At 39.5% G+C, this 12,701-nt stretch overlaps 1 protein-coding gene across 1 annotated transcript; it reads left to right on the top strand.

Annotated features, from left to right (window-relative positions):
* The first annotated feature begins 1,370 nt into the window (after nucleotides 1–1,370).
* TEX36 (testis expressed 36) lies at nucleotides 1,371–10,274 on the top strand. The gene is given in 5 exon segments (XM_065842854.2): nucleotides 1,371–1,580; nucleotides 3,150–3,281; nucleotides 5,772–5,852; nucleotides 7,144–7,836; nucleotides 10,219–10,274. Coding segments are annotated over 4 exon segments (672 nt in total). The 3' UTR covers nucleotides 7,393–7,836; nucleotides 10,219–10,274.
* The last annotated feature ends 2,427 nt before the right edge of the window (nucleotides 10,275–12,701 follow it).

Genomic DNA, 12,701 nt, shown 5'->3' with positions numbered 1-12,701 from the left:
ATTATAAATACAATAATACGCTTTAGTATTAAAATATACTCACTGTATTTAAGGAATATAATTAAGATGCTGTTTTAAAGCAGCTTTAGGCAAAATTTTATTATATTGCACCTGTGCCTACTGCTGTTGCAGACTGGCACAACTCTTCCTTAATTTGTTTATTCTTTATGTTCCTTTAGAATCTCTTTATGTTGTTAGGAAGGGAGCTTTTTAGGTTTCATCCTTAAGCTCTTTTCAGCTTTACCCGTATCTCACTGCAAAACAGCAGTAAACACAAAACTGTTGCAGCCCTTCAGAAAAAATGATACCCTAGTGGAGTAATACTTTAAAAGACAAAATGCTGTTTGAGTTTGCAATAATGGGCCCCGTTATTGAATCTGAAAATGAGTAGCATGGATTGAAAACAAATTGTAGGTTCCTCTGCCTGTTGTGCTTTTTAGCCATCCTTAGTTGTTTCTATTACTGGGTTAGTCTGAAAAAGAGCGTGAGTTATCTCAGAGCCTTCTGATCTGATCCTGGCACATCAGGCCTTGGTACAGTTCATTAAAGTCGAGGATGAGATGCCAATGCAATCATGAAAGTGTTTAAAACATGTTGCTCTTACAGCTTGTTTACAATTGTTGGTTTATTTTTTTCTTTAACCAAAATTATATTGTCTTGAACAGCTTATTTTTCATAAGCAAGGTTTCCAGTAGCCTGTGGAAATCATGATGAAAGTCATCTACTTACTTTTGTACCTAACTCGTAGCATGGCATCATTAATAATAACATCCAAATAATCGCTCTTATCTGTGTTATCAAAATTTCAACAGATACTTAGAGAAACAAAGTAGGTCGTTTAGAAGAAAGCCTTGAAAAGCTCTGTGATGGTAGCTGGTGTTCATAATACTACCAGTGTCTGATAGTAAGATGGAAACCTAGACTTTCCTGCAGAAACTTCGCAGTTGCCTTTAAAATAAATGACTGTGGCTGTTTGAATCATTCACACTTGACTAATACAAGTGCCATATTTTTTCTTGTTCCGTTTGGCTGCCATGGTATCCGATTCCCACCTCAGTGAGCTCTGAGTATCAATATACTGGAAAAGAGGCCAGTTGCCATGTGAGTGTCATGTTCTTTACAGTCTGTCAAGGCCTGGGAGGGAAAGTCTTGGTTTGCACTTGATTTAGTGAGGAGTTCTGCCTTGTCTGCAGCTCACCCTTGGGTTCATTTCATGATAAGCAAGGACTTCGCGCCTCCGTTTTGATTTCTGTTAAATAAGCGTTCCTTATTGATTAGTTCTCCACTTTCCCATCCAGAAAAAACATGTTAAAAATGTTATACATGGGAAAAAAAAGCCTGCTAAATCCATCTTTGGGACTGTGTCTGTGATGTGAATGAATGGACTTGAGACTTTTCTGGCCAGCAAGGCAAGTGACACAGTGACAGTGATGTCCCTACTCCAGCTGTCCCCAAAGTCCCCAGTGGTCACAATCCCCATGTGCTTCCCTGAAACCCAGCCCAGGCAGGGCTGCCAGTTAATTAACGTGGATGGTGAAAAGTCATTGTGCAAAGGCAAAATATCCTTAAGGTGCCATCAGGTTTGGTTGGTTGGTTCTGATGTTGGTTTTGGGTTTTTGTGGTTTGTTAGTGTGTGTTTGTTTCATTTTGTGTTTGGTTTTTTTTGTTGTTGCTGGTTGGTTTGGGGTTTGTTTTGGTGGTGTTTTGTTTGTTTTGGTGGTGTTTTGGTTTTTTTGGTGGTGTTTTGTTTGTTTTGTGTTGGGTTTTTTGTTGTGGTTTGATTTTTTTTTTGTTTGTTTTGACAGATATTGTTTGCATGTAAGATGTGGGTATGTGTGAAGTGACTTTAAGAAGAGTGTGAAGTGGCATCTCAATAGATCTAGTGTCCTTGGTTTTTTCTTCAAAAATGACCCTACTTCCTTCAGATATTGCCATTCAGATTGTAAAGTGTCATCATTGAAGTAATTGTGCAGAACTGATTAATTTTCAAACAGAACTCCATTTCTCCCCCATTTTCAGACTGCTTTCAGTACTTTTACCAAGTTGTTGGTGTGGTGGTGAGTTTTGGTTTGGGGGCGGCGGGAGGGGTTGGTGGGGCTTTTTGTGTGGTTTTTTTGGGTTTGTTTGGTGTGTATGTGTGTGTTTTGTTTGTTTAGGTTTTGATTTGATTTGTTTTTCCCTCCTGCGGTCTGTTGGCAAAGCTCCTCTGCATGTCTCTGCACCACCAGACTCCCTCGGTGACACATCAGGGAGGGTGTGATGTCACCCTCTGTGACCAGGACAAGGGGGCTCTGGGGTGTTCGGTCAGAGCGGCAGGGCCAGCGGTGCAGAGCAGAGCGATGCCCCGGGGCAGGTGTGCCCAGCCCGGTGACCAGCGCCCTGGCGCCTGGGTGAGGGACCAGCTGGGGCTTTTTATCCTTAAACTCTTGAAAAAAACACTGGGCTAAGGGTCCTTTAGCTGGAAACTTGGTTTCCTCTTCCTGATGTTTATGAGGAAAAGCGCCCTAGGTATTCAGAGGAAGTGTGCTAAAGCAAACTCTGCCAGGATTTGTCTTCCATCCTTCCAGCAGTGCTGAATGTCTCTTATTTTATGTTTCACCCTAGCTGATTATCTTCTAGAAAATGCCAGCAGATGTTTGCCTTGGTTCTGGCCCTCGGGAGAAATGCCAAGGTCCTCCTCAGAGGTCTTGGGCTGGGACATCTGGGCATCCCAGGGCACAGCGACACACACCTGGCACAGGCTGAGCTTCAGTGTCTGAGCCTGACCGTGGGCTGGGCTGTTCCTCAAAAGCTTTGGGCTTTCAAACATGTGATTGTACAACAGGAGGAGCAGGGGGGGGAGGGTGTGGAGGAATAGATATATTATGGCATAAGTGGTTTTGTTAGATGGATTATTGCTATATAAACAGGTTTCAGAAAGTTCCTGGAAGAAATTATTTTCTTGGCTGTTTTACTATCTACATAATGTTTTTATGGTAGCGGTTGTGTTGTGTGGGGGAGCGCCCTGATCTTTCCAGAGGCCACTAGGTGATGCTGCAATCCAAATAATAAAAACTACATGGGAAAATATGATTTTGCCTGCATTCCTGATCTGATTTGTTGTTGTTGGCTTTTTTTTTTAATGGATCACAATTTTAATTATTTTCCAGTTTGCTCACGCTGAAGTATGCCAGAGTCAACCTGAGTCAACTACAAGCTCTGCACAAAAACAGGTCCGGGACTTAGGAGAAGCTCAGCGTATAGAGGAGAGTTTGCCGCTAGCATACAAAACTCGGGAGCAGGTGGGTTACTGTGGCAATACAGACCATTTACAGAGCTCCTTTTTGCACGATATCACTTGCTAAGTTGTAAGAATAGCACTTGCTGTAGTTAGCAAGGCAGTCAGAGCGGACTGGCAGACTTTGTGCCTCAGGGAGTAAAATGATTGCTGGCTGTGCTAAGGGAGAAACATATTTTGCTGTTACTCAGTTCTAATTTTGAATACTCAAAGTCCTGCTGTAGTTATTGCTCATTTCCAGCAACAGTTACTTTTCCCCTTTATTAGCTGTTATAGCTGCTTGAGACACACTTATGTGTCAGAATATATTATGATCAATCTCAGTCCAAAACCTGCCTGTAAAGCCCTATAAGAACGTTTAATTGAAATCTGTTTTGGATTGAATGTCAAAATTCTCCATATTTAGGCAAAGGATTATTTTTTTGATCCTTAGAAAGTTAGAAGCTTCCCATTTGAAACATTTTTAAAGGATTGCTTAAAAATGAGGAGATTTGGGACAATTTGGGAAACAAAATACTGGTTCTAAGAGTAACGCATATTTAAGATGTTACAATTTCATAAGCACGTTTTTATGTCCTTATTTTATCATTGCAGTGAGCTTTGCTTTACCCACCCACTTTGTGCACAGAACATTTTCTATTTCCATATTCTGTAAGCATAGCAATTATATTGAGTTAATTTCACAGATTTTGCTGTAATGAAGAGTAGAAATGGGATAGGAAGGAATATGCAAAAGGGAAGTTTGGGGCTAGTGAAAAAAAAAGGCGAAGATTAGATTGTAACATGAGTGGACATTATTCTGATATTAATGATACCTTTCTGTGGAGCATCTGGCCTTAGCCGCTGTCTGAAAAGGAGAACCAGGTTCGATGGACCTTTTCTCACCAGTAGTATGACTGTTTCAAATGAGTTAGTGGAATTCCTGTCTGTCATAAATCAAGAATTAAAATGAGGTCAGTGATGAAAGTAGGAAAACGAATTAAAAGCTAAAATGTGGCGTTACTGGAACAATCCGAGGAAGTTTGTTTATGTGACATTTTTAAAAAGTGCTGATAGAATGTTGGAAGCTCGCTGCATGGGAAGCTGGATGTCTCTGCATGAGGGAACTCGCTGGCTGCGAGTTAATTAATTTTCTCAGAAATGCAGTACCGTCTAAGCTTATATTACCTCTTATTTCTTCCTACGTGATAGTCTTATAATGATTCTGTAATAGATATTTTTTTAACCGTTAGTTAATAGGGGGAATCCTTCCAGGAGATGATATTCAATATTTACCATTTTGGTTTTGAATTCTGCAGTATATAGGCACTAGTAAAAAATCACTGTTCCTAAAATGTTGAGATTGATGTGTCATTTCAGTGGGATATTATAGCAAGTCTTACATTTTACTGACTTAGAAAGTATTTATTTTTGAACACATATGTGAGAATGCATTTGTTGAATTTACTTATCCATTGAACTACCATCTGGTTGAATCTGTATGAGAGAACAAGTGAACTTGTGGCATCATACCTAAAAAGATGGAGAATCTGTCTGGTATACCAAATACCCTAAGGTACCATCATGCAGCTGACTTTGTGCAGGCAAATGTTGTGTTTAGTGATTCTTCTTGCTGGACCAGGCGCCCAGTTACATTGATCTTTAGAACTGATTTGGATTCACTCACTCTTGAAATAAGTTCTAAAAATCGTTTCCCATTAAAACTCACTCTCCTGTTTGGAGGTGAATATCGTAGTTGGAAGATGAAAAACGTATTCCACAGTGTTAAAAATAAAAATTGCTAGAGCATTTACAGAAAAAACATGAAGTTCCCAACATGAGGCACGGAAATAAAGCTTGGGGATGAACAAAGGCAATCTAAGAGTCCAGAAGAGTTTTCGGTGTTTCAGTTTTTAGCTACTCTCATAATATTGCCATGATATTTAATAAACAAACTTAAAAACATTAATGTTAAATTACTTTTCAGTATTTCTTTTGTAGTTGTCTTTTTTTCTTTTAAAACTCTAGTTTCATTGTAGAGACTGCAAGAACATTATGTTCAAGAATCAGATTATAAATTAGTTATGCAATTAATACATCCTCCACTTCCCCTGCAACAAGCAGTGTACATGACATCCAGTACATAAATCGTAGATTAATTCAGTTTTGAGGTTCCTTTTGTAGTTCATTTTAATTAGCTTTAGGCTTACTAGGGAATCAAACAAGGCAATCTTGACATGTATCTAGTGTTTTGCTGCTTGCAGCCAGAACGTATCATTTCTTATTTGAAAATTCACACTTTTATATTAGTCATGTATATATTCAGCAAGTCAAGGGCATGCAGAGAGTCCACATTACCCTTATAAAACTGTGTGCAGTTGAAGATTTAATATATGACTACAACTTCTGTGTTAGAGCGTTGGCAGCTGTAACTTCAACATAAGAATTTAAGAACTAAGACAGACTCCAAACTATGTGAAAATTCATATTTTTTTCTATTATTTCTTTCTTCCAGAAAGCAGTGAACAACAATTTCCCGTTTTCTTCTCATGACAACAGACACTGTCTACAGAATGTTGGAGAGTACTTTGATTCCGTGAGTACCCAGCAAGTTCATATCGCTCAGTCTGCCAGAGTTTAACACGGTATCTTTCATCTCCCCTGCAAAAAATATAGATGCTAAGAAGTATGTGAAGAGAAAAATGAAACCAGTAAAGGAAAACACACTTTTTTTAGTATAGGGATGGGTCTGGCATGTGTGTACAGCAGCACACATGGTCATTGGGAGTGGCAGAATTCAAAGGAATAAAAACCCCATCTTTTGGGTCTCTGACAGGCATTTTCTAGTCGACTTGTTTTTTATGTCTCAACATGGTTTTGCACCCAGTTTTATGTCCTTTTAGTCTGCTAAAAGTGCTTGATCATGTAATGAACTTTGTACGAGTCTCAGCCACCCATAGTTCGCAGTTCCACATATTTGGTTCAGACTCATCTTTTATCAGAAGTTTAACCAAAATCCATAGGACAGCCACAGTATATCTCCAGAATGTATTTTTTTCCAATACACATCTCTTTATAATATACCTGCTTAAATATATGTCGCAGAAGTCACAACTTTGAGTAGAATTTAAATCGGTTTGGGCTTTTCTGTATGTGCAACTGTTGCAAGTTTTTCTGCTTGTCTTAGATTGTTGTCATCTTTCTTGGCAGCAAAGGAAATGGTGCAGTTCACAAGATAATGAGTAGAGGAGGAAGCAGCGGATTGTGATATTGGAAGTTTGCCTGACCTTGGGCTCTCATAGAACTAGATTTTTTTGGTATTCGTTATTCACTGAGTAACCTCTGTTTCTGTGCACTTTGTGCCATGTCTCATAGTTTTAGAGATACTGATCAACCATAATCCAAATAAATTTCCTGCAAGCTACAGAGTGTGAAAACCAGGCTCCGTCTCTGTGTTTGGACACACAAGGGATAGCTTTGAAGAGTCAGATTTCACGGTCTGTCTCCGTATCTTTATTGCAGTCCGAGCATAAAATTATTAACCTATTTCTTTGGGTTACTCTGAAGATTAATTTAGCTGAGTATAGCTAAATAGCCTTGAGTATATACTGTGCTACAGAAATGCAAAGTCTTAAGTAGCTTATTAGTACTAAGAGATGGAAAGTCAACAGATTTCCCACTATGTATGCAACTAGAAATGTTCATGCAGGCAAGTCTGACAATATTATTTTTAACTTGCTAAAGATCAACCGTGAATTCTTGAAATTGCTGTGGTAACAGCTTTGTTAACTTCCTAGCGGGCTAGTGACTGTTACAAGATTGATTTGTGAAACTGTGATTGTCAGTCATATGTTTACATGAGGTTTTCTTTCCATCTTTTCTCCTAGGGTATGGGCAGAAAGAAACCGCCACCAGAGAGACGGCAGCAGAACTCACATAACTTCTTCCTATGGGCTCATGAATCAGTTCCCAGCAGGGAGGATGGCTTAACCGTTTATCAGACATCATTTGTGAAAGGACAAAGTATTGAGCAGCCATTTTGTAGGCGGTATCCAAAACAGCACTCAGAAAAATGGTGCACTGGCAAACCTGCTCCTGGGAACGAAGAAAACCTGCAGCCAAAGAAGTCGTCTTAATCATAGAAACACCTTTGTAGCACTGACTTATATCATCAGAGCCTTTTCTCGAGATCAGAACTACTTGTTACTCAAATGGATGGTGAAATAAACGCTTGTGTGAAGTGAATGTGGTGGTGCAGTCGAGAGTTCATTGAAATCAGCAATTGTATGTTCTGAAGACATACTTTACCTAAAAAATTTTAATGAAGAGGAGCATTATAAGGAAAAGCATGATTCTATGCACTTTTAGAAATACATCTGTTAGGAGGACAGAGATAGTGATTGTACTTGTGTTATTCGGTACTGCTTGACCCTCATCTTGATACAGAAGCTCCTTCACCTCCAGTATGAGCAGCGTGGCTGTACCTCCCGCAGCCAACAGCGTCTGCATTGACAGGAGTACTTAATGGAGCTGGATCCTTGAGGGTTTCCTACAACAGGGAGCCACAACCGTGTGCTCAGGTAAGAGGAAAGTTTTCTGAAAGGTTTCATGGCTATGAAGACAGGTTACTAGTCATTAGAGAAACTAATTAAAAAAGGAGCTGTGTATTAGATTGCTGTGCAAAATAACTGTGGTGGTTGGTTACAAAACAGCAGTTGTAGAAGTAAAGAAAGGAAGGATGTTGGAAACAGTGTTTGCCTGCCTGTGTGTGCCCTCACAAAATGTGAGTGTACATATGGATGTGTCATTCATGGCGGTGAGGGGAAAAAACGCCAAAGTGGAAAGCTGCGTGAGGGTTTGAGTTGGAAAGAACTCATCATTTTAGAGTTGCGCCTACCTAAGGAAGTGAATTCAGAACCAATCGTCCAAGCCCTCTGCTCACAGAATACTTACTGGCTTTAGGATAGGAAAGGTATTAGAGTCAGACCTTCAAATAATGCGTTTTCCTCTTGTGGATAATTTCCATTAATATCAATAAAATAATAAACCAAACTGTATGTCTTAAAATATACAAGAAATAAGTTTGTTGCTATGCAAAATAACATTGACTAAAAAAATTTAAGCATAAGTTTATGGGATAATTTCCTTTGTGTACGAGGTAAATGGATAAATAAACCCTCAACCCTTAGAATCCTCTGCATTGTAAGACGTGGCTTGAAAATGAGCTACATTAAGAAATTTCTGCCTTTCAGTGAATATATCTTTTTGTATCAGCATGCAATGGCTGACCTTTTTTGTGTGCCACCAAAATAGCTTGTATTAGAATATTTCCCCAAACATGTAGCAATTTTATTACCGCATGCTGAAATAATAAACAACATTTTATTTTTTAATGAAGTTCCCCCTACTAAAGTTCTTGGGGTGCTGCACAATGCGCAGAAATGCAAAACATTAGCAAACAATGTAAAAACAGATAAAATGCCAAGTAATATAGTGTTATTAAAAAGAATTATTTTTTCTCAAAGTAAAGACAGCCCGCCTGACAACTCTGGAGTCAGAATTTCCAGAGCTTTAGCCAACAATTTCATCTCCAAACTGATTCAAAACTAAAGCGTGTGCCAATCAGATGGTAAATGAAGTACCCCATGCTGTTTGGCATACTCAAGAGGGCAATATTGGACCTCCATCCGAAGGAAGAAACACATTCTTGCTGCATGAGTAATGTTTATCTGTGGTTTAGCATTACAACTGGATATGGTGAAATAAATTGCTGTGTTTTGTTATGCCTTTAAACGCTGATAGAAAGATTCCAGATTTCCCCCTCCCCTCTTTTTCATGTTTTTATGCAAAAATTGATCTTTTTAAAACAAAAAAAAGTAACTGTGGAGTAATAGATGTTCTCAACAATAATACAAACTGAAATACACTGTGCTGGGTTGAACAAAACAGGTGATTCCCACGTATCTCATGCTCTGGCTGAATTTCTTGGGTAAATAATGTGAGATACAATACAGTGAATTTCAAAATGAAAGACAAATGGCTCAGATAAATTCCAGAAAGTCATAGCCTTGTGTACTTTGGATAGAAACCATCAGTTTTGTTTAATCTTGTGATAATAATGTCTCTGAGAAGAAGGCCCTATTGAGTTAAAATGTTTTTGCAATATGGCTTTTTTTCCCATCTCAGGGGATGGAAGAGAAGGGAGGAGGGTTAGCACCCCCCATAGAGGTTTCCTGGGAGTGCTTGAAAGTGCTTGCAGCTGGTGGTTAATTAGGATCAGGTGTGTGTAGGTGGGCTCAGCAGAAGGAGCAGGCTATGGGTTAACTCAGGTGGTGCTGATAAAGATGGACTATTTTGAGCCTTTTGTTATTAAAAATCAAAAACCCCCACAAACAAAAAAAACACCCTCACAAAACAAACAATCAAAACAACAACAAACACAAGTAAAACAAAAACTCCAAGTAAATTTGCTGCAAAATTTGCTTTAATAATGTTGTCAACAATTTGAGCACAGCTAAAACCTCTTTAGAGAAGCAACCAGCTTCATACTGTCATCCTTTCGAATGAGCAGCTATTGTTGCCCTTTGTTTTTTCTCCTGAGCTTAAATCAATTTAGGGACTGTCTATACAGCTTTCTTAAGAAGTCTCTTTCCTGTTAATTGGAAGGAGCTTTCAGTATAAATTGACAGAACTCAAGCAAAACGAAAATATTAAGCCAGGGGCTGGGCAGACAGATCCAAGTCTCTTTGGTTTAATGAGCTGCTACTCATCAGCTGAACCTCATAAGGTTGGTGTTGAATAGGGCTGAGCTGAAGAGTCAGCTTGGTCACTTTTGGTGCCCTGGTTAAAGACAAATTGCTTCTTGAGTTGCTTGTGTCTGCATGCTTATGTCTATTTGTTTAAAGTGGTTTTTTTTTTGTTTGTTTTTGATTTTATTCTTCTGCCTGGTTGCTGATAACTAGACCTGAGAAGATTATTGCACTCCAAGCTGCTGTCTCTTGGACCTTGTGGCCTCCTGGTAAGCTAAATGTCAGCTTTTACAGCTGTTTCATTTGAAATGTTGTGAACTATGAAATGCTTTTAATGGTCATTTTGACCCTGATAGGGAAACCATGGATGTTGTATGGTAGCAGACTGGTTTAGGTACAGTAGGAGGCAAAATTTAAATTCTGCCTTTTGTTTGTCTGGTGTTTAAAGAAGCCTAAAGAGATGCTTAAAGCCTGAGCTTCCTGGCTCAGGGGAGGGCTGGGTGGAAGCGGGAATGTTGCTGCTCGTGGAGCTTGGAATTCAATGGGGATGCAGCAGCTTGACTTCCAAGTCATCTGCTGCTAATCTAATCACTCTGTGTTCATAATTGAATCAATCCGTGTACCTGAAATGTTATTTCTCAGCATGTGCTCTCAAGGTTAGTCTGAGTGAAGTAACTTGATATAAATGTTGTACTGAAGATGAGCCATTCTCTGGGCTACACAGTTACATGCTAGCAATGCTGTTGGATATCTGTCTAAACCTAAAACTGATACTGATTTATTTACGGTGATATAGTTAAGTGTGGTTAATATTAGAATCCTATCAATGTTCTTATACTAGTTTAACTTTTCCCTAGATGAGCAAAATATTGGTATAACTGTGATGGTGCTGATGTTGAACTGAAAGTATAGACCTGTATTGAATAGAAATGTTTGTGTTGCTACAGTGGCTGTGTTTGTTGACAAGAAATGAAATTTCTGAAATGTAGCAGAAACTTTGCATTAGGCATCTCTATTTTTAAATCAGAGTCTGCAAACTTTTAAAAACTATTGTTGTTATTCCTGAAGCTTTGCCTGCTGCTGCTGCGTTATCTCATGAGCAGTAGATGGCAAGTACAGAGACCCGTTCCACTCTAGAGTGGGAAAGGACTGTATAGAGCTGCCTCATCCCAAATTTCTTGTTTTATGCCTGTCTGCCCCACGAAGTAATAAAATAATGAGCTGTTAAAACATTATCTCTGGAATATCTAATCAAAGAGAAGTCTATTCAACAGGGCAGTAGTCCTGACTGACCTTAATTTGGCCATAGTGGGTGTGACTGAACCATTAGAGCAACCAATTTATGATTCGGGCAGGCAGCTGTGTAGCATTTATGAAAAGCAGGTTATCAGCTTGCGTTCTTGTCTGATCATGGTTTGTTATACTTCCGTATATTCACGTGGAAATGAAATATCTCCAATTATCATTTCTTGAATGTGGTGTATGGAAAGAAATGTACTTTGAAATAGGCAAGTTCCAGCCTGATAGAATCAAAGAGGTGCTGGTCGGAGGGGACCTCCGGGACATGTCTAGTGCAGCTTCCCGCTTAGGCCAGACCTTGTCAGTACAGGATCAGCTCAGCCGTGGCTTTGTTGATCTGAGTTTAGAAAGCCTCCAAAGAGGGTGACCTGTTCCAGCACTGCAGTGAGAACATCTCTGAGCCTCCTCATGGGAAGTGCTTCTCAAAACCTTAATCTCTCCTGAAGCTAATGGGTTGAAACTATCTGTTCGGACAGTCTGTAAAACAGGTGCGGTGTATTGTTGTTGGTTTGTGGTTTTTTAAAAGAGCTGGCCGAGCTTGCATTTTCTGAGGATAACTAATTCTGTTTATAGCAGAAGTGGAAACTGTAGAATTTGCAGAGGCTGTATATATTGGAACTCCTGTTAATCTGGTGGAAGATGCTGGAGACACTCAAGTCCCAGAAGTCTTCCATGAGTGCCTAAAATGCTACTTCTGGACAAGTCTAAAGTACTTCAGTCTTGACAGCACCAAGCTGAAGCCTGTATTGGGGAGAAGATCCCCAAAGTAATTACTCTCATGTCATCACTGTGCTTTAAATTGGTAAAAGCTCAAACACATCAGGTTCTTCAGAGGGTACATGAAGAGCAGCTATTATCATGTCTGTGTAAGAGCTTAATTACTACAACACTCATTTGAAATAGGTTCTATTCTTTCCTCTGTTCTTGCATTACTTCAGGCAAAGGGTTATGGCTTATTACACAGTGGTGCAAGTTTTCTTTACTTTCTTCTCCCTGAAACCATCTCATACGTATGGAACGTTTAGATGTTCATTAAATCAGCAAGAGAAAGTTCATGTGTGTACACGAGAGAGCATGATGATCGAGCCCGGGTGTGGACGCCACCAGGGAGAGGGGGCTGTGTGGGTCAGGGTCCTTGTATGGCTTTTAAATTAGAAGTAAACATTAACTTAAGCAAGGACTGGAACTGAGGTCTGCCTGCTCACAGATGAGTGCCAGACAAAACCCTACGTTTGCTTTCAAGCCCAGTATTTAACTATTTCATCCAAAATGTGGCAGCTCTGGCAGGGCAGGAGGGGTACAGAGTGGGCTTTTCTCCAGAATACCTGAACCAGCTCAGCAAATTAGAAGAATTTTAGGAATTCTGTGCATAGATTTGCTACAGATTATTTAGAGTT

Source organism: Patagioenas fasciata, chromosome 8 (genome assembly GCF_037038585.1).
Source record: "Patagioenas fasciata isolate bPatFas1 chromosome 8, bPatFas1.hap1, whole genome shotgun sequence".
In the NCBI taxonomy this organism is placed as follows: domain Eukaryota; kingdom Metazoa; phylum Chordata; class Aves; order Columbiformes; family Columbidae; genus Patagioenas; species Patagioenas fasciata.
This window is presented reverse-complemented; position numbering and strand designations above follow the sequence as displayed.